The sequence below is a fragment of the Hermetia illucens genome, chromosome 2, assembly GCF_905115235.1.
Source record: "Hermetia illucens chromosome 2, iHerIll2.2.curated.20191125, whole genome shotgun sequence".
In the NCBI taxonomy this organism is placed as follows: domain Eukaryota; kingdom Metazoa; phylum Arthropoda; class Insecta; order Diptera; family Stratiomyidae; genus Hermetia; species Hermetia illucens.
In genome coordinates, this window is record NC_051850.1 from 181,942,425 (window position 1) to 181,954,631 (window position 12,207).

General features: G+C 44.8%; 1 protein-coding gene across 3 annotated transcripts in view; it reads right to left on the reverse strand.

The window, feature by feature from the left end:
- LOC119648020 (cytoplasmic tRNA 2-thiolation protein 2) overlaps positions 1-12,207 on the reverse strand; it is a 39,757-nt gene that overhangs the window by 6,299 nt on the left and 21,251 nt on the right. Inside the window, exon 3 of one of the 3 annotated variants that reach the window (XM_038049429.1) lies at positions 944-1,826. The exons of 1 other annotated variant lie outside the window; for it this stretch is intronic. In XM_038049429.1, coding sequence (XP_037905357.1) covers positions 1,572-1,826 — 255 coding nt within the window. In that variant the 3' untranslated portion in view covers positions 944-1,571. Of the gene's footprint in view, positions 1-943; positions 2,934-12,207 lie in introns of those variants that run through there. One more of the 3 variants, XM_038049431.1, reaches the window with a different exon arrangement.

A 12,207-nucleotide genomic window follows, 5' to 3' on the forward strand; every position in this document is an offset into this window, starting at 1 on the left:
TGGAAAAATTACGAGAGGGGCGTCTTCGATGATATTGACATAATTTTCCTCAGTCGGCTTATAGCCTAAACACAACAGCGGTGTGACTGCATCCCTGCGCAGTGAGGGAGCTGTCAAATGACGGTCATTACACGGACTTGTATCAGGCAATATACAATAAGTCCGGTGCGCAATGTGGCACGCAAAAAAGTTGAAAAAATCGAACTTTTGCGATGCATGAGAGATAGTTTGTTGCGTCATTTGCATCTTATTCAAATGTAACAGTCGAAAACGATAAGCGCCATCATACTGCATAGGGCTGTAATCTGTCGTGAGACCGAACCTTGCCGATGTGGAGCGATCCTATTGTACATTGAAGCTGCCGCTCTCATCCGCATTCCGGACGCAACGAAATTGTGATTCGGCCTTTAGACCTGACTTTACTAGACGGTTTTTGTCTTGAATATAATTCATACCCTTGTCGTATTATCAATTGTATAGAAGGGGGCAAACGATACCCTGTAATCACACTGCTCCCAAGACAGATGCGAGGCAGCGTATAATGGATTGCCTCTGCGGTGGACGAATTTTTGTGTTCCTAAGATTGGTGTAAACATCGAAGTCGATAAGAAAAGATTAGCCGAAATAACGCAAGCTTGATACGCTAGATGGTGATTTGAGAACCTCTCGACTCCATCCAGGTCAGGCATATGTCCGAGCAGAATTACGCAACGAGTCAAGACGAGCCGATCCCACTTCTAATCGGGACAAAGGCTGAAGAGGAAAAAGGAGCGAAAAGGCGATTTTATTTTCGGGAATCAAAAAGAGAAAAAGGGTTTTTTTTAATAACAAAATGAACAAAATTTGAAGGAAATATATAATGAAATACAATACATGAGTTATTGCCTTACATGCCTAAACTTAAGTATTTAATATTTAATAAATGAAAGAAAATATTCTTATTTCTTTTATAATTACCGCTTTTAAAGATAAGACATCTTAATTTTTCGGAAGTTATGGTATTTTTTTGAGTAAATCACCAGTTTTTACGTAACTGCTCCATTTTTTAATAAAAAATAAAGGCCAAAAAACAATTTCCACAATTTTATGGTTTATATATTCAGGACGCAGGCATTAGTGATTTTTTTTTTTTTTAATTCATTAAGCTAATGTAGTGAAAACAAAAAACGGTCGGACTTTAAAAATCCAGTGTAGTAGGTGGGAGGTACCAAAAAACCTTTACAGACAAAGGGTTCAACTTCGTTGTAGCACTTCGGGGTGTCATCACTCTTCTATGCACTGCTCGACCTCCAGGGCCAATTTGATGCCGGATTTCTTCCAAAGATTGGTTTTACCAGTTTTTTCTTCAATTCAGCTTCTGGTAATTCACTATTAACTTCATTTTCTGTGCTCCTTATTCACTTTCGGATAGTTTTCCTGCGCGTTGTATGTTAATTGCTCTTCATTACAATCATGTTCTTTGTAACGATTCTCGTTCTTTTCGTCTCGCGTCTCTCTCCTTAGTTAAGCACTCTCCTCTCTACACTGTTATCTCTCTCTCTTCTTTACATACCCTATTCTGGCGCTTGATCTTATAATCGCCCGTTCCTACATTGGATCTTTTTTTCGATTTGTTTTTGCTTCTTCCGTTCCTTCTGTCTCTGGCGCATCCGTTGTAATTTCGCCTTCTTCCTGTCTCCCATCTCTCCTTTTGTTCCTGTCATCTTTTCATGATTTCCTACCTTAATTTCTTCAACTTTCTTGTTATCTTCGCTAAAGATTTTCTTTGACATCCCTATTTGGCTGTCATCAAACTTAAAGATTTTCACTTCTAACAAAGTTCTCTTCGCAAACTTCGCCAGATTATATCTCCTTTCCTTTTCAGACAAAAAAGGTTTAATGATTTTCGCACTTTTTACTTCCACAATTGTTTGCATCTCATCTGCATACTTGGGTGGAAGTACTATCAACAATCCTAATTCCTTTGCTATTACTATTTCAACCTGAAAAGTTTCCGTGAGAATTGGCATCAAGCTGTCAATAACTTCATCCATATACAGCTCGGTCACGGCTTTCCCTGCTAGGCTGTTGTCAGGATATGCTGCCTGCAAGTAATATATTTCCTTGCTCCTTTGTCCCAATTTAGCCACATCTAGAAAAGCTTTTAGGTTTTCTATTAGTATCGGATGTTCTTTACGTTTATTTTCAGTGAGCTTGTCCTCAATTAAGCCAAGTACACTGATAATTGGTGTCCTTACACCTGCTTCAATGTAGTTCAGGCGTACTACTGTCAGATTTACATTGTCAATTTCCCATTGTTGCAGTATGTCTCGAGCTCTCAGCTTGTTCTCCACTTCCCCCTTTTCAATTCTAATATACCTTTCGTGGTACCGTCTTCCACTTCTGAGGCTGCTGATCCTTATGCTTAGGTTCACATCTACCAGGTTCAATGGATGGTCTTCGTCCCATATGATTTTGATTTCTGTCCCTTTCGATCTGCAATGAAAATATAATCTGGGTATTTTCCATGTCGCTGCTTTGTCTTCTTCCACGTTCATCCTCTTCAGATTCCATAGGAGCTGTGTTAATATTCTTGCCATTTTCTTTTGGATTTGATCCCTATAGGCCCTTCGCACTTTCGCATTGATCCACTCTGGTCCGCGGCTCCATTTGTATCCCATTTTGGCATCTGCCACGAGCTCTTTCTTGAGATTCTCTATAGTAGTCAATCGCGCTAACCTCTTCCCACCCATTTCTTTAATAGTTGCTTTCAGTTTTTCGCGATTTAGTGCCCGTCTGTCCCTCTTTGTGCTTTTTCCGGCTGGCGTCACTGGCGTCGTTGATTTTTCTTGCTTCACCTTGCTGCTTCCTGCTACTCCAGATGCAACTATCACCGTGGGTTTTTCTTCCTTCACTATCATGTGTTCCATGTTGTTGATAGTCGTTGGTTTCCACTGTAAAGGTTTTGTTTGTTAAATTCCTGTTGATTTGTTGTCAATTGATGGGAGGTTGGGGGCGTTATATGTGGGAAATATAATGAACAAAGTACGGGACAGAACATTTTTTTATTACAAAATTACGTAATTCATTTTTCCTTCTGTAAGTAAGAGCATTAAGAAACCAAACGACATAAATATGCCGGACAAGTATAAAAAATCTGTAGTGCGACAGCCTGAATTTTAATTTCCTATGCGGAAGTGCAGCTACCGCACAACAGATGCCTCCAGTAGAACTCTCCATGTAGCGACATGGTAATGACATGACAGCACCAACATGGCAACGCCTTTCAACAGCTGATATGCTCAACAAAGTAACGTCACTATATGGATCGACAAAGATATAAATTCGACGCCATTAGACTCTTTTACATGTCCTCCGAGGAAGAGGGGAGCACGGGCACCGAAGACAACGAGAGAACTTTGGGTCTGCAAAAGGAGATTGCAGACCTGAAGAGCGAAAGAGCGGCCATGGCACAGCAGCTAGAGTGCCAGCAGCTGCTCATCAAGCAACTGCAGCAGCAGTTGGCGTCGCTGGAAGAGATGGTCCGCTCTGGGCCTGCAGCATTGCAGCAACAACAGCATGAACCGCAACATCAACAGCAGCAACTACATCAACAAGATCATCAGCAACCACATCAACAACAACAGCAGGAGCACCAGGAAACCATTGAAATGGACAGCGTGGGATCCCCTGCAGTCTACCCAGAAGTCATCATTGACGAAGGAGACCCCTTCAACTTTGTCCGGAGCCGGAAAAGTTATAAGAAAATTAAGGTTAGTGCAAAAATTGTGACCGCCCCACCACAACCACCACAGCCATCCGCAAACCCTTCCCCGTCCAAAAAGGTTAAAATTCCAGCCATTACCGGCTACAATTTGAACGTGCCCCATTTCCTCCGATTAATCAAAGCCAAGGAATTGAAAGCATCCCTAAAAAACACGAGGGCGGATAAAACCCTCACCTTTACCGAGACGGCGGAAGAACACGCCCAGGTCTTCGCGCTCATGAAAGAGCAAGGGCTTAACGCCACAACCAAGACCCCCCCTTCCTTGCGAAATAAGTCCCTAATTATCCAAGGGCTCCACAGGGAAACGGACCCCACGGACATCCTGCAGGAACTACAGGCCGACCACCCCGAGTTCAAACTCAACACGGTGGCGAACTTGGTTACCCGCAGAGACAAAGCTCTGCACAGAGAAGTCCCCACCCTCCCGATGAAATCTCAATCAGGACTATTTATAGCCACGTTCGAACCCTCTCAAGAGCTCACCGAAGTGATGAAGGTTAGATACATCCTTCATCAAAAGATCTCCTGGCAAAAAGTCATGAGCTTCGAAGAAGTGCAGTGTTACAACTGCCAAAACTTCGGACACATTGCGCAAAACTGCACAATAGTACACAGATGTGTCAAGTGCTCGAAAGCGCACCCTCGTGGGGAATGCACGAGGACTGCAGCCGAAGGAGTACTCTGCTGCAACTGCGGGCAAGCAGGCCACCCAGCGAGTTACCGCGGGTGCCCAGCTTATAAAGAAATGGTAGCTAGGAAGGAAGCTGCCAAGCAAAGAAGAGCGAATGAAAGCTCCCGAGCCAAGCACGCAGTGACACAACTGTCACAAAGCTTGGCCAGACCCAGCGTATCATACGCGCAAGCTGCCAGGAACTCTGCACCAAGAGTGGCAGCACAACCTGCTCCCACCCCCGCACCAAACGCCTTCCGCGAATTGGTGCAATCTCTCGCGACGGCCTCCACCAACGAGCAGCGGCAATTCGCTGCAATAAAACTTTTGATGAATCTATGGAGTTAAATATCGTTACCTTTAACTCCGCGTCCCTGATCTCACACGCCCAACGTGCCACTGCCCAAGTGTTGATCGACAGTCTGAAAGCAGACTTATACTGCGTTTCAGAAACTCACCTCAATAGCAGGCATAACGTGCAATTCACCGGGTATAATATTATCCGGAAAGACAACAACACTGGCGCTGCCCTTTTAGTCAGAAAAGACTATGAATTTGAGGAAGTCGTTATACGAAACCTGCTTACCTCTTCCGCTGCGGCGGCAATAGTAAAAACCACTGATGGTAGACGGATTTTGGTAGTTTCCGTCTACATCAAATGCAACTGTCTAACTGAGCAACTGGGACAAGATCTTAAGATCTTGGGCAATCTCCAGTTAAAGTACAAGTACCTCATTTTCGGTGGCGACTTCAACTCTAGGCACACCTCCTGGGGCGATACGGCAGTCAATAGAAATGGGGAAACCCTGCTTAAATGGATCCAAGACCCTTACTCGCCAGCCTGTGGCGCGGCAGGATCTGCAGCATTCGAAATTTATTTCGAATGTTGCGGATGCGGACGGGTAGATGGCGCGAAACTCTCCACTCCCCCGGTGCGTTCCGAAAATGAGCGAGTGATGTGGCGCGGCAGCGTTGTTAATCCGTTTATCACATTTGCCGTCAACACAGGCCGAATTATAGTTTGTGTTTGCGGGTCCAGTATCGTGGTCACCAATTTAGAGTTTCGCGCCATCTACCCGTCCGCATCCGCAACATTCGAAATAAATTTCGAATGCTGCAGATCCTGCCGCGCCACATCACTCCGCCCCCAGACGAAACCTAGGGGGTTTCGGCGACGGATCCCCGAACTTCGTTCGCCGTTAATCCACAAAGCGGACACGACGCTGCTTCGGGGCGCACACGGGTTTCAGCCTGGACAAAGAGACCGCCTCTTCTGTTCCCAACCGCGGCGGCGAACACACGAAACACAAAGATCCCAGTTGGAATGCCCTAATTCAGAAAGTGATTAAAGTATTGTGATAAAGTTAATCTTTTTGTGTTTTAAATAAACTAATTTTATTTATTGCTAAAAGCCTATGTCGATTTGGTCTTGCCAGATACTCCGACAAGACCCAGTAGCCAATCAACCATTGACTACTTCCTCCTATCCGAGGAAACTTCCCTGAACTTTCAAGTGATATCGTGCACTACTCTACCAGGCATGTCTGACCATTTCGCAGTACAACTTAAACTGTCCTCGTCCTCCCAACTGCGAAAGCGAGTAATGACCACCGTAAGGTCCTTCGCCCACACTGATTGGGACAAATTCAAGGCAGACCTTGCACCAAGGCTGAACTTGAAAAAACTCGCAACTGACCGCAATCTATCAGACATGAATATCGACGAAGCCATCACCTTGGCCACAGATGCCATTAATACTGCTACACGCAGAAACACAAGGCTTATCAAAGTCGACGAATTACAATATAACTCAGTCCCTCACGATATCATGCTCCACATGAAAGTCAGGCAAATATGGCGTAGGAAACTCAAACGGATTTTCCACAAACTCGGAAATAAAGTTAATGCTGAGTATAAAGCATTTTTTTCCCGGATTAATTGTCTGAGTACAATAATTCGGCAAAGAGTGGCGAATTTCCGCAACAAAGAACTGACAAGGAAACTAGCAGATATTAAGCCCGGCCCAGATATGTTTCAGCATATCAACAGGCTAACCGGCAGACACAAATCCCGTAATATCGCTCTCTCCAAGAACGGGGAGCACATCTGCAGTGACGCTAGGAAAGCGCAAGTTCTCGCGGAATCTTTTGAGACTCAGCTCAATTCCCCTCCGCCTCAAAACAACCCGGCTATATCATCGATTGTTGATTCAACAATCAAGGCCTTCGTCTCTGAGAACTCCCAGAAACTCACTAAATTCACCACAACCAACACCTCAGTCAAACCAACGGAATCGCAACATTTTCTGAGTTTACCACAACTCACCGACTTAACCCAAAACCTCAACGGTAAAAGGTCAGCCGGACCTGATGAAATCCCGAACTTTGTAATAAAGAATCTACCCAGAGCCTCATTGAAATTCCTATTAGCAGTTTTCAACAACTGTATTAATAATGGCTACTTTCCATCCACGTGGAAAGTTGCAAAAATAATTGCGATCCGTAAAAAAGGCATTTCCAACGAGCCAAGCAATTTCAGGCCCATTTCTCTATTATCCAACCTTGGCAAACTGTTTGAGAAAACATGGACAGTTGGGCTAGTCCAGCACTGCAACCTCAACAAAATTATTCCTGACCACCAGTTCGGATTCCGCTCCAAACACGGAACCCAGCACGCACTGAGCTACCTTCACGACACTGTTGTCTCAAGATTTAACGTCAACAACAAACCCACAGTAGCATGTGCGTTAGATTTAGAAAAGGCCTTCGACTCCGTGTGGGTAAACGGACTTATATACAAATCAATAGACAATGAATTCCCAGTCCCGATAATTAGACTTGCGTTAAGTTTTTTCGAAGATAGGCACTTTTATGTCAGCGTGGGGAATGAATTCTCCGATCTCTTGCCGGTAACGTCGGGTGTACCGCAAGGATCCATTTCAGGGCCAACATTCTACAACATCTTCACGGCTGATATTCCGATCCCCGATGATGGCGTTGACCTCATCCAATTCGCCGATGATACGCTTATCTTCGCTTCAAACCTCCACCCCAACAGGGCAGCCAAAGCGGTTGAGAACTACATTGTAGTCCTCTGCAGATGCTACCGTAGTTGGGGAATCAAGATAAACGAGGGAAAAACGCAAATCTGCACTTTTAGGAGAAAATCTAGATACTTAGGTTCTAGAAGCATCCACAGGAAAGCTAAACGCTTGAAAATGAGAATCGGGAACACCACAGTGAGCAGATCTAGTTCAATCAAATACTTGGGAGTAACCCTGCATGAACTCCTCAAGTTCAAACCCCACCTCCAGCTCGCTATCAGCAAGGCACGCGGTGCAGTCAGTAGCATCTACTATCTTCTTCGCAAGACAGTAGGTCTCAGCACCAAAACCAAACTGACCCTGTATAAGGCCCTTATAAGACCCGTTATCTGTTACGGAGCACCAACTTGGATCTCTTGCTCCAACCAAGCCATGGCAAAATGCGAGTCATTCGAACGCCGAATCCTTAGACATTGCACAGGCTTGTCTTACAACTGGAAAACCAGAAAGATCGGCAAAAACGCCGAAGTGTATAGGCGAGCCAAAGTCAAACCACTTCGAGAACACGTTCTCACAATAATGGAAAGGTTCTTCGAAAGAACGGAGGACCACCCCAACCCATTAATTCGGCATCTCTACCAACAGGGTAAAACCTCCCCATTGGCCACATTCTTAAGGCCCTGCCAAATCGTGAGTTCATCCCACAGACCGAAAATCCGCACCCTTTTTGAAACTCCCTGCCTGGTAGGAGTGGATAGAGGCTAAGCACAGTCATTTGTAAGTGCTTATTGTATATATTAGATTAAGCTAGATTAAGTTAAAATAAGTTAAGTAAGTAAATTTCAACCTTCTCGCGTCTTTAGTGCAGGCGCAGTATTGAAAAGTCAAGATTGTACAACAAATTGTCAAGATCCATGTATGTAAAAAATTATATACTAAGTAAAGTAAATTACAGAGAAGGTCGGGTTGGCCAAACAATGTAATAGTCACCCGTTTGATAGAGTTAAGATCAATTAGCCATTATTTAAGCTAGCATTAAGTAACCATTGTCTAGTTGTAAGTCACTATTTAAATAAATGAATTGAATTGAATTGACTCTTTTACACACTCTTTCTCTCGACCTTCTCGGTGTTTATTGAATAAATGGGTAGAACCTTAAAAACATACTTTTTCATGTTTCTACATTGGTGACCCCGACGACTAGAGTTAAAATAAAAAGTGCAGTGATCTTAAATTTCTATACGTTCAATCGACACCAAGCGCGAGTTTCAAAATGGCCACCGAATCCAAATCGCCAGAGACGCCGAAAACATCCCTTCAAAATGATTTCCGGCCGCCGATAGCTAATCGACCAGCAGGCGTATTCGTGGAAGCGGCACGCATACAAAAATTTCCGTCATTTCATCGACCCGACCCGGCATTTTGGTTTGAGCAGGTAGAGGCTGCGTTCCACACTAATCACATCACGTCGGACGAAACAAGATTTAAGTACGTGATACAATTTGCCGAGCCGGAAATCCTTCCGCATGTGATCTCGATAGCACGCAATCCTCCGGCAACAAATAAATACGAAGCCGTGAAGGAGAGGATATTGGCAGCATTTGCAGAGTCCGCCGAATCCAAGCTGCGACGACTTTTCCAAGGGAAGAATTTGGAAGGAAAGAGACCATCGCATTACCTGCAGGACTTGCGAAACACTGGCGGAGAGCAGATAACTGACGCCATGCTAAGATCGTTGCTATTTGAGCAATTGCCCGAAAACATTCGAATGGTGTTAGCGATTTCTAATGAAGCAGACGTCGATAAATTGGCGAAAATGGCGGATTTAATGATCGAGATGCAACAACTGCCTTGCATTTCCACCGTTCAGAAGGCATCCATGGAAAATGATGTCTTGGAGCAAATATTGAGCCGAATTGACCGACTGGAAATCACGACACGCAACCGGTCCCGATCCAAACAACGGAGCACCAGAAGGCAAAGATCAGGTTCACGGAATCGAGGGTTTTGCTTCTTTCATCAACGGTTTGGGAAACAAGCGCGTAATTGCCGACCGCCATGTAAGTGGCAAAATAATTCCGCGACTTCGGAAAACTAAATTCGTCGTCCCGAATTTCGGCGATCGAGGACGACCCCTCTCACAGTAAACCCAGCCGATTATTAGTACTCGATCGGAAAAGCGGCATGCATTTACTGATGGATACCGGTGCTGATATTTCAGTTTTGCCTAAAGACAAAAATCAGCACACGCCAATGCAATTTCAGCTTTATACCGCCAACAATACGCCGATCAAAACATATGGACATCGCATCATAACGCTCGACCTCGGCTTACGACGACCGTTTACCTGGAGGTTCGTTTTAGCGGATGTTCGACAACCAATAATCGGTGTCGATTTCCTGCACCATTATGGCTTATTAGTGGACCTACGCAGGAGGAAGATAATCGACAAAAAGACCAACTTATCCTGCATCGCAAAGCTCACCGGCACCATAACTTGTGGTATGACAACACTGAAGTCTAGCGAAAGTTATCATGACATTCTGAGAGATTTTGCCGACATCACAATTCCATCTGACGGAGCGAAAGTGATGGCTCATGATATCTACCACCATATCCTGACTAAAGGACCGCCTGTTTTTGACTGACCCAGACGATTAACACCCGAAAAACTGCGCGAAGCAAAGGCCGAATTTGACTACATGCTACAACAGGGAGCTTGCTAACCATCGAGTAGCCCATGGGCGAGCCCGTTACACTTGGTACGAAAGAAAAACGGACAATGGAGACCATGTGGAGATTATCGGCGTTTAAACGTTATCACCGTCCCAGATAAGTACCCCATCGCTCACATTAGTGACTTTGCGCACAAACTGAGTGGATGCAAGGTATTTTCCACGATTGATCTGACGAGAGCATACCACCAGATTCCTGTAGCACCCGAGGATATTCCCAAAACAGCTGTCATTACTCCTTTTGGGCTTTTTGAGTTCCGAGTAATGACGTTCGGTCTACGTAATGCCGCACAAACTTTCCAGCGGTACATTGATCATGCACTCCGCGGATTGGACTTTTGCTATGCATACATCGATGACATTCTTATCGCTTCTAAATCGAACGGGGAGCACCGGAAGCACTTATTGACGATATTTAATCGACTCCGTGAATACGGATTATCCATCAATGTCGATAAATGCAGCTTCGGAACATCTTCTGCCGAATATTTAGGATATTTGGTGAGCGAAAATGGCATCAAGCCCCTTCCAGGACGAGTGGAAACCATTTTGAATTTCGGAAAACCGTCAACAATTGGCGATTTGCGACAATTTCTAGGAGCTGTTAATTTCTATAGAAAATCGTTGCAGAATGCAGCCGAAATTCAAGCACCTCTTCACGAGTATCCCATTGGTGCAAGGAAACGGAATAAACGCAAAATCGAATGGAATCCACGAGCAGATGTCTCATTTGAAAAGTGCAAACAGCAAATTGCCAACGCTGCGTTACTACGACATCCCATTGAGAATGCACCATTGGCCATCAAATCAGACGCATCGGACACGGCTATGGGAGCAGTTCTCGAACAGTGGAACAACGATGTTTGGGAACCGCTCGGTTTCTTTTCGAAGAAGTTCTCCGATACACAACGTAGATACAGCACTTACGATCGAGAACTCCAAAGCAATCTACAGTGCAGTCAAGTTTTTTCGCTATATGGTCGAAGGTCGTCCGTTATTAATCAAAACGTAAGCCGATAACGTTTGCCTTCTAACAGAAAGCCGATAAAGCTAGTCCACGGCAATTAAGGCAACTGGACTATATCGGCCAATTCTCGACCAATATCATATACGTCACTGGCGAGGAAAACGTTACAGCAGACGCCTTGTCCCAAATTAGTGCTGTTACATTGCCGGTTGCCATAACCACCGAAGAATTAGCTACAGCGAAACGATGAGGAACTCCAACATCTACTGCGTTCTGAAACAACTTCCCAAATACGGCCGTATATCCCAATACTTCTCAGGAGGAGAATATTTGAGATTACTCACCGACTATCTCATCCAAGCGGACGCGTCACGAAGAAGCTGATTTGCCGAAAATATGTCTGGCCTAGTATGTCCAAGGACATTCTCGAGTGGGCACGAACATGTCTAGCGTGTCAACGAAGTAAGATTGGACGACATGCAAAACCATCGCATGGGCCAAATCGATATGCCGGACACGAGATTCAGTCACGTTCATATCGATATTGTCGGACCGCTAACGCAATCACAAGGTCACTCGTATGTATTGACTATGATCGATAGATTTACGAGATGGTCTGAAGCGGTTCCGATACGATCAATTACGGCAGATGTTATCGCAGACGCATTCTACACCAACTGGATTTCACGATTTGGAGCACCTATTATATTAACATCAGACCAAGGAGCCCAGTTCGAATCCTTGATCTTCCAGTCGCTGACGCATTTAGTGGGTTGCAAAAAGATTCGAACCACTGCATACCATCCTGCTTCTAACGGATTGATTGAGCGATGGCACCGATCGATGAAAGCAGCTAATATGTGCCACAACAACCGTCAATGGGTCGAAGTGTTGCCAACGGTTTTGCTCGGTCTTCGTACAAGCGTTAAGGAGGATATTGGCGCAACAGCTGCTGAGCTAGTCTATGGGACAACGATTCGCATTCCTGGAGAGTTCTTTCTTGACGAGGAAATGCCTCCCGATCC